At 33.3% G+C, this 17,635-nt stretch overlaps 2 protein-coding genes and 1 long non-coding RNA gene across 19 annotated transcripts; 1 reads left to right on the top strand and 2 right to left on the bottom strand.

The window, feature by feature from the left end:
* Positions 1–817: 817 nt before the first annotated feature.
* On the bottom strand, positions 818–8,926 carry LOC130801457 (uncharacterized). Of its 17 annotated transcripts, none has more exons than XR_009039600.1 (11): positions 6,386–6,930; positions 6,238–6,296; positions 6,044–6,124; positions 4,676–4,755; positions 3,984–4,109; positions 3,784–3,856; positions 3,498–3,565; positions 2,757–2,851; positions 2,578–2,685; positions 2,215–2,328; positions 820–2,067 (listed from the first exon to the last, which is right to left on the bottom strand). It is a non-coding gene; the product is annotated as an uncharacterized LOC130801457 (long non-coding RNA). The 17 variants fall into 17 exon arrangements; XR_009039616.1 differs by having other exon boundaries at positions 826–1,817; positions 1,985–2,082; positions 2,757–3,565; positions 6,386–7,649; XR_009039614.1 differs by having other exon boundaries at positions 826–1,820; positions 1,985–2,082; positions 2,757–3,565; positions 6,386–7,648.
* Positions 8,927–9,805: 879 nt separating this feature from the next.
* On the bottom strand, positions 9,806–10,483 carry LOC130800973 (extensin-like). The gene has a single exon (XM_057664717.1). It carries the CDS (start codon positions 10,481–10,483, stop codon positions 9,806–9,808), a length of 678 nt encoding a protein of 225 aa, XP_057520700.1.
* Positions 10,484–11,972: 1,489 nt separating this feature from the next.
* LOC130801386 (probable serine/threonine-protein kinase PBL21) lies at positions 11,973–16,134 on the top strand. Its single transcript, XM_057665227.1, is given in 4 exon segments — positions 11,973–12,159; positions 12,161–12,206; positions 14,119–14,510; positions 15,353–16,134. Coding segments are annotated over 4 exon segments (717 nt in total). The 5' UTR covers positions 11,973–12,084; the 3' UTR covers positions 15,557–16,134.
* Positions 16,135–17,635: the final 1,501 nt, after the last annotated feature.

Genomic DNA, 17,635 nt, shown 5'->3' with positions numbered 1-17,635 from the left:
TTTTGAGTTAATTAATATTATAATTTATTTTGAGCAATTTAGTGATATTTGAAATTATTTTTAACAAGTTTTTCAAAATAAAATCATGTTCGATGTTAAAAAAGGTTTCTTTTTTTTTTTTTTTTTTTTTTTTTTTTGAGGAATGTTACAAAGGAGACTTGGAACTTGGAGAAAAGTTTCTAATAAAATCATAATTATATGGATTTTTCTAACTTATGCAAAGGTTTAAGTATGAAGTAATTTATGTGTGCATTCCTATGTAAATTACTCCCTTAATTTGTTACCATTTAATATTTCCGATAAAGGGCAAGATAAATAAGAAAAAACTTTGTTGATCCAATGGGTAGTTCTACTTATTAGTAATAGATAAATAAAATATAATCAACTTGTCTTGTATGAGACATACTCATTTAATCAATCTAATTTTTTAATTGATCACTTCAAAATAATAAGTGATCATTTAACACATTAAATATACATGAATTTGCTTAATAAAGATAGTCTCATCACTTCAAAATTATATGAAACTGTCTCATTTACGAATTTGTATATGTTATCGAGTTGGATTTTACTTTTAGTTGGTAGTTTACTGATAAATAGATTTATACCTAAGCTCCATAAATATAGAAAATTTGAATAAAATAAGATGTTTTAACAACTTAATTCCAAAAATAAGCTTCGTGAAAACTTTATTCCCAAAATAAGCGTCCGTACATTCTAACCTAGGCTTGGTGTAATGTCGCTGTTACTAACAGCGACTTAAAAATTTTTTTTATTTATTTTTAAGTCGCTGTTAGTATCAGCGACTTAATGCGTTTTAAGTTTCCAGTTCTCAGTTACTTCCTCATTCCAACCTACGAGATTAAAGAGTTGACCAGTTAACCTTAAAGTCGCTGTTAGTAGCAGCGACTTGAGGCTTTACTAATTTTTTTTGGGAAAGAATTCTAAAATTAAATGTATTTGGTGTTTTGACGTATAAATGGAGAAATTGTTGGACATTAAGAATAAAGTCTTAGCTACGGTGCGGTGACTAGGAGGAAAAGCAATAAGTTGTATCGATTTAGATTGTAGTATCGAACGCTCTTTTGTGATGTTGTAATTTGTTATGCTTCAGGAGGCGACATTATCGAAGAACCCTTCTAGTGATCGCGGAGAACCAGGTTTAGCTCTTTAAAGCATCTTTGGTGAGTAGTAGCAATCCCTTAAAGGATCTGGCCAGACTACAATTTTATAAATCGTTTTATTAAAACTTTGAATTTATTATGTTGAGAGAAATGTGTTATGAATGATTATGCTGATATTGATATGGTCATTGACGGAGTAGAGGAACCCTTACTCCCTATTTTAAGATAAATTATCATTCAAATATTGACTAGCCTCACTCGAGAGTAACATAGCCTAGAGCTATGGATGTTCCTCTCAACTAGACTCCCTGTGCGCACATAGATCTAGGAAACTGATGTTGCTTTTAAACTTATGATTTGAATTACTGTGTTTTGTTGCTTTAGATTGTTACTTTTCATTCAGTTTAACCAGACCTCTGGTGTGCAGTGTGCCCAAAAATTGATTCAAGCTCAAGTAAAAAAATTTACAATAGATCCAATAACTCAAGAATTGTCAATTGACATTTGACAAAAGATAAAACGCAAGGCAAATTATTTCTAACACTGCATAGAGAAATCAAATGTCTACAAATGGTAATTATAGAAGTCCAAACCATTCTACATTCGACAAAGACTCAGGAAAAGTATCCAAATGAAGAAGTCCAAACCCTTCTAAACTTGATAAAGAATCAGAAATGGCGAAGAATCCAAACCCTTCTACATTTGACAAACGGAAATTACATAAAATCAAACCCTTTAATTTTTTGTAATGATGTAATTCGTGATGAAAATTAGCAAAATACGAATGGTAACTATGATCATAATGTATACACTATCTTTGAGTAAAAAGTGAAGTTGGTAACAGTTTATTCAGTTCATACCTTGGATGAAATGTAGAACATGGACAAATGTGGTCTGTCGCCCAGTGTAAGAGATATGTAGCAAACATCACAAGATAGCTTATCTGACGCAGATTAAACTAATAAGTAGTCAAGAGTCAAGATCTCAATTTTCTTGAGTACATTATTAATACCAAAACTGGCAGGCAGATAATCACAACATCACCAACAATAAGCACAAAAAGAAGGACATTTCCTCTTATATAACTTACTAAAATTGTTATGACATCAGCATTGCTTTCCCGTTTAAGTTCATCCTCAATTGAGCTTTCTGAAGAAAAAGATAAACTGAGATTGTTGGGCTGCACCATGGTTAACAGCTCCTCCTGTTGATGAAAATGAACAAACGGTCAAATCACGCAACCAAAGAAAAGTTCACCTGAAATTCAACAAATATGATGTACATCTAATTAAAAACGGAGAAGGCAAAGGGATATATGCAGTTTCAGCATTGACTTAAAACTAGTAATCTTCTTTTCCCCTTCCATCACATCCTCTCCTCATTTTACAAAACATAGATAAAAAAATGAAGACATGAGCATACTCAAACAAGGAGTATTGTTCAAAGTTCAAACCTTAGCCAACTTAATAAAAGCTCTTTCCCATTCCATAGCCTTCCCATTTGCATCGCTGGACTCATCAATCGTGTTAGTAACTTGGTAAGTTACCACAAATGCAGAAGCCTGACATTTGAATGTAAAATAATTAGTCCATTATCCACGCAGCTTTGTAACATAGTTGAAAAAGGTATTACCTCGGAAAATTATTGCCAAAAAATCCTCCCCAAGCAGCGCTTGGATCAAGTGGGGCTTTAAAGGCGCTCAAACATGAGTCCGTGCATGTGTAATGCTGCAACGGAATACATGCTCCAAAAAAGAGTTATTATGCTTTCAATCTTTCAAAGACAGAAGCAGTATCATAAATCATTATCTCCAAGGAGTCTTTAGGCAACTTTAACAAGAACTTGTTCAATTATTTTGCTGTTAAATGGCAAAGAAAGTAAACAATAACAAACCTCCATTGACAAAGGTAACACGTTTTTATAACCTAAGATATATAGTAATAGATCCCTGACACAATTTGACACTGGGAGTCAGGGACTTCTTTCACCAGCTATAGCCTACAAGAATCTATCTACATACATTTACTTTCACAATTTTTAGCAATTGTCGAATACAGCGTAGTCTACATTCCCCATATTCTCCACCCAGCTGAGGCAAAATGGAGCAAGCAGAATACCTAGCTTCACTTTGGTGCGTCATGATACTTGAACTGATTCAGATCATAAGCTTGTTACAGAAGCTCATACAAGTCACCACATAATTTTACTATTGAAAATTCTCTGTTTTTAGCTGAAAATTTCGATTCAAAGCAGTGATGCGACTTTTTTCTGTAGATTAACATTTGTATTGCAAGCATAGCAGATAACTACACATGAATTTCACTTTATAACCACCACCAAAAAAACAATTAGATTAGTTCATGAAGACAATACCTAAAAGCAATACAAAGCGTGTTGAATGCCTCCATATTCAACATAATTGTAAGGATCCATCTGGAATACTGTCAAAAAAAAAACATACTAGTTAAAAATGTTATGGGATATCATGTGAATTCAAGAAAAATGGTATTAAAAAGTGTAACAAAAACGCCGCATCAACTCAAGTATACGCCTCCTTTTAATGTTTAAACATTCATCGGGCCAAAATTATGGATAAGCATATATGTATTTAATTGATATTCAGATCACAATTATATGACTTAGACTTCGGTGCATATACCTGAAGAATGCTTTGGATGGCACAATCCTCACCTAGAGGCTTTAAACAAATATCAGACAAGGATACCATATGCCTTGAATAGTTCACCCGAAGTTCGTCAACATGCAACAAATAAGAAAATTTCAGGTAGTTATCGATTTATATGAACGGTGACCCAATAGATACTTTTCATGGAAATTGCAAACAAGCCTCATTATTACCTTCTGTTGTATGTCAAAAAGCAACTGTATGTTATCTTCTGTTACTATAGTGGGAGGTTTCCCACTCTCTGGATCTTTTTTCGTTGCCAAAATAATCTAAAAAAATTGAACCACTTAACTGCAAGACTGGCATTGAAGATTAGAGGAATTACATACTTGTTCAATGCTATAGAAACGTGCCAAATGAGTATCAAAGAAATGTTTCTCTTTTGCTGCCTTACTTCCAAGACTACCCACAACTAGAACAAAAGAACCTTAAGATCGTGAAGCTTTTGCCTACATAGCCAATAACAAAAAACAAAGCTGATCGAGATTTTTCCTTGTGACATACAAAATTGAATTGTCCATTCTTAGTGGAGCCAACGATTTATAATTCTTTGGTTTACGATTATAATGAACTGTACTAAAATGACTCATTATATTATGTGCACTTTATGTGACGTTGTGGGTAATGTTTGCTATTAAGGGTCAATGAGAATAAATCTTTCTTATTAAAAAGGTAAGATTGCGTAAATAAGGCCCCCCATACCTTGCTTAAGTGGAAACCTATGTATAATTTATTTAATGGCATTTGGTGATGAAAAAATCTACAGAAACATGAACAAGATCCAAGCAGAACGAAAAAGAAATTGAGAATGCATCTATTGTTCAAAAATCAATAAAAAGGCATAGCTTTCTACAAGACGACTTACAATTGTTCAAGAATTGTTGTGCTTGTTTGTGTTCTTCCCATTACCAAGATTCCACTACTATCTCTATCGAGTTTGTGAACCTAAAAAAAAACATGAACTTCTCGTTAACGGGCTTATTTAAACAGGAAGGCAAGATATGTATTTTTACACTGTCCTCAACCCCTTTTTTCTTCTTCAATTCTTTTCTGTTGAGACGAGTCAACTTATCAGGCGACTTACAATTGCAGACAGATCGCAAAAAATTTTTTTTTATCCAACCTTCATATATTCTAAGCGAAAACAAAAGGAAACCACACACGATATCATCAAGTAAAATGCCACTTCTAATGGGTGCATTAAACTAGTTAGAAACTAAAACAATAGTTCAAACATTCCATCAAAACACTACAATTAAAAACACATACACTAGAATCTACCAAGTGTTTTAATCTTCCATCCAATCAAAGACATGTGCCAAAAACAAAGAAGCAACACCAAACGCTAGAAGTCCACATAACTTCTAACAATGAACCTCACGAAACGGAGTAAACGAAAATGATTTACCAGCGGTATCCATACCTAGAAATGACATTGTTTCTAATAAATGTTGATAAAGGAAGGATATGACCAACTCAAAATTGTGAGATTTTAGTTTAACCTATCACACTCAAGTTGATAATCCCTAATAGTGATCTTTTAATGTAGTTGAAAATTGGACATAAACAAACAACAATAAGTTTATAAAAATGTCAAGTCACTTTGTTACATTAGCTAACTAATTTGAACCCACGCAGACCAATCTCCTATAGTCCTATCATGAACTTCCAAGTGCAGATGCAGTAAAGAAAACCAACTAGCATGTTTTCTGCTAGTAAAGTACATAATTCCCCTTATACTTTAAGAAGTATGCATATGGCTAACTCCAGTAATATTCATGTTCAACAGACAAGAGTTCCTGCATCCCAAGTTCTTACTAGTGAGCTTCATGAGAACAAATAAGTTGTTTACCTTCTAAAACTATGAATGATTTTTGAAGTCACATTACAGTTTGATGTTATGTTACCAGTGGTGCTATAACTAGAAGTCTAATACACTTTACACTCTAAGATTGTACTCTAAATATTCTGCAACAATTGGGTTTCAGATGTGACGGGGTAATGCGATTGTTGCACTGCCAAAAAACAGCTAAAACTATGAAATATCTTTTCAACCGGCTTAAAACATGATTTTTTACACCAGTATGATGCAGATTACTGGTTTGGTAGGTCCGAAACCGCTTAGAGCTTTACCCCTACGATTCAATGTGGCCACTGATAAAAAATGTGACTCAGAATAATAGGTTCAACCACAAGAATGACAACACATAAACAAAGTATGCACATAACTCACCAATCTTGGACGTTCCTTGATGTCATATCTAAGACATGTGGCAGCCAATTCATCTAAACTCTTTTTAATCCCAAGGCCAACCTGAAGAATGTCGATCAATCATCACAGTAAGTCATAATTTTAAAGTAAAAATGCTTACATATCGAAGCTGCACATTCTTCTACAAAGCAGAGGATACAAAATGCACGTTATACCTGTCATTTACCTATACTGGCAGTTTTAGGGGTTTGTTGATAGCAATTATGGCAGAATCCTGATTTCACAACATATTGAGAATGTGAGTCATTATCCAAGCCAAATTCACAAAACAACAGTAAAAATAAAAGTTAAAGGATATCACACCTTATATATCTCAAGGCAACGAATGAAGTTCATTTCTTCTTCGCTACATTCATACTCCTGCTTCTTGATAGGTGGTTCCATAACACAAATAGGAAGAAAGATTCGCTCTCCTTCCCTCATCATGTCTTTAGCTCCCACCTTCCAAAAATTGACACTACCACTCAGATCAATACAGTATTGGACACTTTTCGACAAAGATTTAAAAGCTACACATCAAAGGTTACCCGTTTCAACCGGCATTCAGAAGCATCAACGTTGCCGTCTACATTGTCTCTTTTAACCTACCCACACAACCTCAAAAAATAAACGATCAACAAGAATTCCCTAAACCCACTATCAACTTCAAAACAATAACTCAAAAAGATTGTTCACATCATCCAATATCTCCATCTCTCATAATTAAGTACATTACTTAAGTGGGTGTTTGGCAGGTGGGAGGGAGTTGAGTAAGAGAATGACATTTTAGTTGAGATTTTTATTTTCATCTCTTCCTTTCAAGTCTCTAATATGACAAATAAGATATAATATTTTTTTTATCTTTAAAGTCTCGATGCTTCGTATTAAAGTTTCATAAGACCTATTTCTTTGTACTAAATTTTCTTATAAAAACCTTCACAATAATATCTCCAAGGGGTTTAGTTCCCCAAAATGAACCAATGGACCGTTCAGATAAAAAATCCTACTCCATTCATTTGATTTCAATCATTTCTCAACCCGTAATTATAATTTAGTGCTATAAAATAATAATATACTACCTCCTATTCAGCTGAATTGTCCCATTTTTTTTTTGGCACTATTCACTTATCACTCTTAATTTGTATTTTACTCTTAATCTATAAGTTAAAACATAGTCATATGGGATCTTGTTTGATTTGTCTCAATACAAGGATTATTAATATCAACTTTTTATAATTTTTAATTAAGCATAATTTGAGATATTAAGAGTTAAAATGTTGCCTCGGCAAGTGTGAAAAGTCAAATGGGACAGTTCAGCTGAATAGGAGGGAGTATATAGGTAGAACAATCACACAACAACATTTCATTATTCAATCTTACTCACCAGCTCCCGCATAGACGGTGTTTTGGAATTTAATAGAAGAATAATCACACATAAAAAAAAAAATAATACACTGCAAAATTTTTTTAAAAAAATTTAAAATGTCATGAAAGCACCTCTAAAAAAATTAATACAGCCGCTCCGTACAATACTCGTCCAATATACTTTCTCATTTAGGTTTTGACATATTTGTTAATGCGCGTTTTCAATCTTAAATATTTTTTACTGTACTTAAGTCAAAATTATAAAAAGTTAATATTAATAAAATTTACAATAATACGAATTAAACAAGATACCACTTGACTATGTTTTAACTTATAGATTAAAAAAAAAACATAATAAAAGTGATTGATGAATAATGTTGAAAAATTAAATAAGACATTTAAAGGGAATAAGAGAGTATTAGTATTATATTTTTATTAAAACTATTGACAAAAACTTGATAATATTAATTTAATTTTATTAAATTGTATAGTTTAAACAAATTAGATGTACAATTAAATTTATAAATGTTTATGAAGTATATGTCGTGGATTTGAAAGAAATCTAAGGTGGGTATAATTATAATGAGACAATGGTATACTTAGTTGGTCATAATAAATAAGAAAGGAGGAAGGTTGTTGACGGACAGTGGAGAAAATGGAGGCCTCGGAAAAAGGTTGCACAAGTTTTTAAAGTATGCATCTCAAAGTACAATTAAACAAATAATTTTTTTTTTTGCATTACATTAATTAAATATGATATATTCCATAAAAAGATAAAATAAATAAAATAAAACTTTACTAATCCATCTCTTCTTTAAAAAATTTTTATTCGCATCATTTTAAAAACTGAAACTATAATAATAAAAAAATAATTAAAACTACTAAAACCTATCATCACTTAGTATCAAAGAATTAAAAGTTAAAACTATCATCAATTTACATCAATAGCAAAATTTGACAATAAATTACTCAATAAATACAAAGAAATGGTTGATGGCCGTAATTTAACAATTAGAAAAATTAGCAATAATTTACAGGGGCTTTTGACAATTAGCAAACTTAGCAATAATTTACATCAGTAGCAATTAGCAAAATTTGACAATAATATACCCAAAACCTAAATAAAAGTTTAAAACTTACTTTAAACACTAAACAGAGGTTGTCGACAATGAAGGACAGTGGACAGTCTGTGGAGAACTTTCGTCTCCGTCCATCGAGTCGTCGACCGTCGTGGTGGTGGTTGATGGTCGTCGACTGTGAAGGCGTTGAATGGGAATTCACAAACAGGAGAAAATGAATTGGGTAATAATATGGTTTGGGACTGTGGAGGACTCGAAGTCGAAGCGTCGACTGATTCGCATTACGTGGGATTTGAGAATTTTTAAATCTGCAGTAGTACAGTGGTTATTGCTCGACTTAAATAATCAAAGGGTTGTGGGTTCGAGACTGGTTCAAAGAAAACTTAAATTTTTTTAATGGGGTGCCTGGGCAACCCAGGCATCTTAATAGGTACGCCCTGAATTTATTTATTTATTTAATAAACAACGTAGTCATTGGCAATGATCTTATTGGCAGTGGTTTGTTCACGGGGGACTATCAACGCAGGTGTTAATGCTGGGGCCATAATAGCTGCCAATGTCACTACCATTATCACCAAAAACTTTTCCACCAACGTTCTCCCCCATTTCTAGCCCCTCAAAAATAGGACTTTGTTTATCAGGAGAAGGCTTAATTTTGGTGAAGGTGTTTTATAGAGGCTGACATCAACATATGTAGATGGAGTTATACATGTAATACAACACCACCATGTCATCAACCAAATGCTAAGTGGATCCTGCTTCGACGATGGGAAGCAGTCATTGGATGTACGACAATCTAATTCTTATAATAGTGAAGTTCATTAGAGTTTACTATTGATTTACATGTAGAATAATAAGATACTTTCTTGTCAACTATAAAAAGATATAGTTTGGATTAGATAGTGGATTATGACTTACTAAAGGAACAAACTAGACTAGTGCTATTTCTCATCTACATATACCCCCAGATACCCTGTTGAGTTGCTATTTGTCATCTACATATATAGATGTTCATGTAGACATGTACAGTATAAAAAAAATAAAAAAAATTTGGAGTATTTGCTTGTGTGGTTAACTACTTTACACCAGCAATCTGCAATCCTCAATACATGTTAAAAACAGAAGCAATAAATTGTAACGCATGTTATTAGAATGTGCAAATTGCACTCTTCTTTGATGAAATTAAACCCAATCTTCTAATAAAAATATGAAGAGCAATTTACACTGAAACAAAAAAAGCGCAATTGTAAAGAAATGATCAAAATCATACAAGTCGATCTTCTGGAAGGGGTCTATGCCTTTATGGCAATGTAGGATCATCATTCTCATTATCGCTTTCTGGTGTTGGTGGTACTGGAGGATTTGGCATATGTGTTGGTGGTGCTGGAGGATTTGGCATAGGTGTTGGTGGTGCTGGAGGATTTGGCATAGGCATTATTGGTGGAGGATTTGGCATAGGCATAGGCATTGGCGGTGGACGAGGCTGCGTATCAACTTGTGGGGGTGATGGTGATATTGTAGGATTGAGCGCAGGTGTTTGCTCCATAATTGGATCGGAAGGAGTTGAGATTGTTTGTGGAGATAGTGGATTTGGCCTTTTTGGTGGTGATGAACGAGGCACTTTAAACACTGGCGATGGTGTTTGATTGATCTCATTCGGTTGTGATGGACGAATCACTTGTGGTGTTGGATTCATCATAAATGGTGGTGGTGGTGGTGGTGGTGGTGCTGGTCGTGGTCGTGCTATAGGATTGAGCATAGGGGGTGTTGATGGTGTTGGTGGTTCTGGTGCTATATCGAAAAGGCCTAGAAAAAATAGAGCGAGATCTAGAACATGTTTTGGTTCCACAACTGAAGTTGGAGCTGGTTCAGGAGCTATAGTAGTCCTCCCAGGTTGCTGACATTTTGTAGTTATACTTATACTTGCCACCATAATTGCCAAAATAGGCAGCCACACCATACTATTGTGGCGTCCCATTTCCAATATTGCCCTAGATTGCTTGTAAAGGTTTTAGATATCTTGATTTATGATGACATATTATATATATAGAGAGAAGTTAATTTATACAGAGTCAATAATCTTATCAAATTTTTTTATCAAAATCATCATCATCATAATTAGTGTATCCTACTCATAGGAACTATGATCAGGGTCTGGGGACGAAGGAAGGAAGGCGTGGGCACGAGGAAAGGAAGGTAGCAACTCATACCGTGAAAGAGAGTATGATCAAAGAGTTCTATGACTCGAGAAAAATCCACATATGAATCTCTTTTATCAATATCAAAAAAGAAAAAAAAAATCTAATCAAATTGGCTTAAATTAGTAGTATAGTTTGGCTTAGAATTGCAGAGTGGTGCATCTCAACTAAGAGAGGATTGTTCATAAGAACTAGATTAGTCAATGTAACAATGTACATGCATGAATGTCTTTGATGACAGATATATTGCTGTGGACACTGAACAGGCATCCCAAAATTTGACCCCAACTCTCAATAAAAAAGTTATTGTAGATCAGAGTTGTGTGCTTGTATATTTTAGGCAACTTGACAATCAATTCATGTAATACTATGCATCTCCTTCAATGAGAAATGGACGACTTAAAAAAGTTAATATCTAGTTGACTTGTGCTATCAAAGAGAAAGAAAGAAAAAAAAAAGTATTAAAAAGTCATTTCTTTAATTGTCACATAAAAAAGTCAACAACTTATATTAGGATTTATAAAAAAATTGTTATTGGCAATCTCGTCTAGAGAGTGGGACTTGGAAGTAAAGATTGTGCTTGCTAGCAAGGCTGCTAAAACCAGACTAACTACTATTTTTGCTTCCATTAGTTTTAGCCAAATACTTGAAGAGAAAAAATAGGTTGGATTACACTTTATTGGTAGGTTTTGAGGGGGTACTATATAACAAACTTTGGAGCTAGGGAGTACATCTTAAATTCCATGCTCACAACACGGTAAAAAAAATTATTTTTGATAGATTTATTATATGAATATGTTGTTGGAAATACTTTATATGTGAGTAAGATCTCATATCTTTAAAATAGTGGGTTGTAGACTTATATGTAATACTTAATGGGTAATCTTCCTAATACCATACGGTTTTGGAAAAGAATGAAACTCATCATGCGTTGTATGCAAGTCAACGCTCACTACCTGTGCATTTGTGGATCTATAAGATGATTATTGACGAAGTGTCACGGACTAAAATATGTCTCACCATAAAAAAAAATAAAAAATAAATAAAAATAAAGTCTCATACAAGAGTTCCTCCCAAAGGAAACAAAAAAATAATGGAGCGTTGATGTACTATAGTTAATTAGTTATCATAATCATCTAAAAGAGAAGAAACCCTCGCAGAACCCTTCATTTGTTAGGGCTAATCATAAAGACAACAATCAACACTTAATAAGGATGAAAACGTTAAAATAGTGAATTAAACGGAAGTTGACAAGAATTTAACGGAAAATGCTATGGCCAGTTAGATAAGGCATAAACTGGATGTTACCATTTGGAAAAATCTTTTAAAAGTGCTAATACTAGCGTTTTATAAAAGTTCGATACTACTATATGAAATTCTCATGCTTAGCCTTCTTCACCACCCGAATCTTATGAGCTTAAAAGGTTACTGCACTGATGGTGATGAAAAACTCTTAAGCTTATGAGTATATGCCTAAGGGTAGCTTGGAAGATCATCTATTCGGTAAGTAATTCGGAAATATACATATATATTGGGATTATTCTTGTTTGTGTTATGAGTTGAAATTATTCTTATGCTTATAATATGCTTGTTTATTGTTTGTTCACAATTGGTGCTTTCGGATTACATCTTCGTTTTAGATTCTAGAGATTAGAGATTAGTTTATGCTGACTTTGACCATTTGTGTATTGTACTAATTTATATAGGTATATTTATTCAAGCTATAACATTGAAAATGGTGTTAGGATGCCTTTTTTCCTTTTCTTTTTATGGTTTTATTTATAAGATTCTGTGTTAGAACAGACTAATTAATTAAATCCAACAGGATACATTAAGATTTGATCAGTAGATCTCGTTAACACATAATACATGACGTTTTATGTGGCTTTAGTTTATTATGGCTCTTTTGGAGATCAATAATCAATGTTATAAGTTAGAAGGGGACAGGAATACAAGATCTGTCACATTGAAGCTGGGTATAATGAAAATTTTGGGATGCCATTGTTCAAACGAAGATTAAGTAGAGGATTGGAATTGGGGTTTGGTTTAAAATTTGTGTAGCCGGTTATCCTAATGACCTGATCTCAAATTACCTTATCGTAATGACCCTAGGTAGCAAGAGAACTATATGGGACGCCTCAACAATCACGAGAGTTGGCGGCTCATTTGAGGGGTTGAATTTAATGGAAACTTACTACACAATAACCCTTTCTAACTAACATCAAAACCTTCAAAAATTAAGAAATAGTTCTGTTCACATATAGGACTGGAGTATATTGAAAACCCGACTGTCTATCACTTCAAATGAAATGTTTTATAAGTCTTGTAATCTATCAGTAATTGTTTCAAATTAGGTGTGTAAATATATAGCCACAAATGTCCATTATGTCTATATATGTTATTCGGAAATGGTTATCAAGTGGCTCCCGAAGAAATATTCCTTCGATTTACGAGTTATGATGAGTTTTCTGTAGGAGTGACATGCCAATAATTGGACCTATATTTACACACCTAATTTGAAACAATAATTGGACCTATATGTCTGCTTTTTTACTTTTTGTAAACAGTATGCGAGTAATATTAAAGGTCGGTTCTTGCATAATGCATAAGATGATTATGCTGATAGGCATTGGTTGTTACGCTAAAGAGAAGAAATTTGATTCAGTTTGATCATTTACGGGTGATTTATTTGTCGTTATCACAAAGCAGAAACTGCCTATAAAGAAAACATGTCCTGTTTAATGTTATTTCAAATATGTTTAGACTACTTTGTCTACTGATTCCGAGTTCTCACTATCATGAATTTCACTTCATACTATCTTTTCTTTTGATAAGCCAATCATATGGAGTTTTTTTGTATTTTGCATTATTCGTCCCTTCTTTTGAATGGAAATGACTGGTTTTGAGGGTCTAGGATTATGAATGTATTGAACATTACCTGTCTCGATCAAGCTAGTAGATACATGTTAATAAAGGTCTAATTAATCAGGATGTATCATCAGTCTCCGCCACATAGTAAACTAATAAGAAATTCTGATCCCACCCATGTGGTGTTTTTCTTGTGCGTTTAAGATGGATTTTTTGGCTTTAACAAATGCTGCCTTCTTAGGTTAAGTTCCTCAGTCATTAATATTGATCATGTGGGTCTTTCCATGCACGATTATCCTTCGGTACAATCCTTTTTGATGTATATGCATTTTGGATTTCAGTGTCAGACTGCTAATCCCAAAAGATTGAGGTCGGCTACATGAACCAATACCCAATTCCAGTGGCTGTCCACATGAACCAATAGATCAGTCTAGTCTTGAATGCTATAATTTGATTAGTTGTTTTGAACTTGTTGCTAGTTTCTTTTAACTTTTCTTATGTATCCATATGATATTGATAATTCTGTTTCGTATTGAAATATTCTCAGACTTGGGCCCAGGGAAGGTTCTGTTGGACTGGAACACACGCATGAGAATTGCCATTGATACTGCCAGGGGTATGGAGTATCTCCATGTCAAAGCCAACCCGCCTGTTATCTTTCGTGACTTGAAACCCGCGAATATATTACTGGACAATGAATTCCATGCCATCCTCTCAGACTTTGGGCTCGCTAAGTTGGGACCTGTTGGTGACAGGACCCATGTTTCTAGCCGTGTGATGGGAATTTACGGCTATTGTGCACCCGAATATGCCATGAGTGGTAAACTCACCCTGAAATCCGACATATTTAGCTTGGGTGTTGTTTTATTGGAAATTATCAGTGGACGCAAGTCTATTGATCCAAATAGGAGTCGCGCAGAGCAGAATCTAATCAATTGGGTAAGTTATCTTCTTATATATCCGTATTAAAAGTTGATATCGTATACCTTGACATACCGTTGATGTTTAATATTCTATGTGTACACATCTTAGCTGGCCTGGTTTCTTCGACCTCCTCCTCCCCCATCCTCCCTTTGAAAAATGAAGGGAACATTAAAAACCAAAGATCTAAGATGATATGATTAGTGTTGGAAAGTAGAAATTGGGGGTTTCATTGCATTCCCGTCATCCCTAAAAGGATTCAATTGGGATAACTCATAGAAAATTTTTTGAAAGATGGTATAATTATCATTCACATATAAACTTTCACCTTCGTCAAATGACTGAAGATTTGGGCTTGTACCTAGAATTACCCGCAAGAGAGGAGAGTTGACTGCACATAAACCCGATGCGAGGTTCCATCTTAAAACTAATTGATATTAGGAGGAGCAGCCCATCAAGTATATATGATAGTCAACCTCTCTAATTTTTCGATGTGGGATCGCAAGTGGATTATTTTCCGACAATGACAATTGTCTTTCTTTGGAATGGTCGTAATGTAACATTATATAGAAATCTAGACAAGTTCAGAAGTGATCGGGATAGAGGAAGTATTTTATTGTCCTCGTATGTCACATATCAATTTGGTTTTCCAGAATACCGATCATTAATCCAAGGCCGTAGTGGCAATGGAGGGTGTTTTAAGCAGCTGAGCCTATTTATTAGTAAGTCTGCACAAGGCCAGCGCACCGATTGGGAGACTGATTCTTGCATGATGATATAATTATGTTAAGTCGAGTTATGTTGGCCCATCATCATCCATCTCCTATAAGGCTCATCTATTTTACATGTATCCTGTGCAGGCACGTCCTTGCTTCAAGGATAAAAAGCGATATATTCAGCTGGTTGATCCAGCATTGCAGCGCCGTTATCCATGGTGCTGTTTCCAACATTTTGTCGCAATTGTAGCCATATGTCTTCAGGAAGTACCTGCTCACCGACCCCTCATTAGCGATGTCGCTGTGGCCTTAGAATACTTGGCTTCACACCAAGATTATAGTAAATAGTAGAACCAAAAGTCATACTAATAAATTTAACGAAAAGTCAAATTTACCATCTCAATTTTAGTAGACAAGTCATCAGAATCATGGATTGACCTAAGGGCTGATGTCTAGAACCTTAATCCCAAAAGATTGAGGCCGACTAACATGTAATAATATACCAATTCCAATGGTATTTCATATTGATTCTTATTCTCCATTCATTTTAATTTTTTACCACTTTTTAAAAAGGTTTTGTATTTGATTCTCACCTATTCCATTCTTTAAGCTTATTTGTAATAAAAATTAATGTTAATATTGCAGTAATTAGTAAAATTCTTAGAAGAGGGCCTTAGGTGGGAAAATAACAATGCCCAACAAGTAGACACATGGTATAATGGTTGCTTCTTTAGATAATGATAATTGATGGCATATAATTCTCCGTTATTTCTAAATGATGATGACGATGCAATATTCATTAATAATGATTGCAAAGGGATAAGTAAAGAAAGTAATATTAACATTGAAATAGTTAAAAGGAATACGGAAGGACAATAATGTTGATACTAAATTCTTACAAAAAGATTTTATCCGAAAAAACAATGCACAGGAAGCAGCCACGGGATAATGGTGGCTTCTTTAAATATTTTCAATGATGTTTGGAAGGAAGGGTTAAGTAGTTATCGCAATGAAGAGGTAGCTACCCAAGTGAAGAAGAGCATTTATGCAAGAAAAAAAGCTTTTTATAAGTGGATGGCATCCAATGCAATTGTATTTTGCGTATGACTTTGGAACTTTACAGGTCATGTCACATATATTCTTGCTGTCTACTGTCTTAGCAAAAGGTTCATATTATTGACCCCATCCTTCAAACATGGCTTAGCCCACATTAATAAGAAACGATACTCTATTCAATCTTTTAGAGCATTTTTATCCATATTAGTGCGTGCAATGCACCTTTTTTTTTTAGCATTGTCTTATATAAAAATATGATAGGGGTATTAAAAAAAAAGCCAGGGATATTTTGCTATAAAAATACTCAATTTGACAGTTATACGTATAAATTAACTCTGTTATTTTAGAAATTGACAATAATATATAATGCAATATTTTATATTCTCTAATTTACTCAATTTAACTATAAATAAATGTCATTCAAAGATACTTTAATGGTAGAGATATTGATCAAGATCTAATGCCATGTCATTTTCTTTAGCCAATAAATAAGTTTCATTTGGCAAACTCTCTTTAGTTGTGACACTTGGAATTTACAAGGCTTTTAGTATAATGTATGATATGATATGATGTCAATAATATATTATACAGTACACTATATTCTCTAGTTTACTCAATTTAACTATAAATAAATGCTAGTCAAAGATACTTTAATGGTACAGGTATTGGTCAAGATCAAATGTCATGTTATTTTTCTTTAGTCAATAAATGAGTTTCATTGGACAGACTCTCTTTAGTTGTGACACTTGAAAATTTTCAATCTTTTTAATATAATGTATGATGACATGATATGATATGATAGATAGTATGATTAAATATGGTAATTAACTAATTGAAGGATTAGTTATATTGTAATGTTTTTTTAAATGAAGTTATTAATTAAGTTTTTTTTTTATTTTAGAAATTGACAATTTACTTAAGTATATATCATGTTGGTGATATTTAATCAATAAAAATTTTCCAATTGTCAAAGTATCTCTTAAATTGTCACTTGTAATTACATACATTATCTTTAAGAGATAGTATGATTTCCTTCAGAGAATTATTGCAAGTATAAAAAAATAGAAATTAAAGAAAAAACCAATTTGAAGTATTGTCAAAGTTTCTCTTAAATTTTCCAATTTTGATCAAATAACAAACTAAGAATTAAAAACCAATAATAATTTCAACTGTAAAAGATATGAACACAATTATAACTTATAACATCACATATTTTTATTTCGAGTTAAAATTTAATGACGGTTTATCTAGAGATTTTGCATGAAGACGAAGGTGTATAAAAGTTAGGCATGTCAAACAGATCAAGTTGAATCGAGTTTGGGTTCAGGTCATATATAAATAAGTCACAAAATTCTTGACCCAAACCCAACC

The sequence above is a fragment of the Amaranthus tricolor genome, chromosome 15, assembly GCF_026212465.1.
Source record: "Amaranthus tricolor cultivar Red isolate AtriRed21 chromosome 15, ASM2621246v1, whole genome shotgun sequence".
NCBI lineage: Eukaryota > Viridiplantae > Streptophyta > Magnoliopsida > Caryophyllales > Amaranthaceae > Amaranthus > Amaranthus tricolor.
Note: the sequence above shows the minus strand (reverse complement) of the source record. Positions and strands in the feature narration are given on the sequence as shown.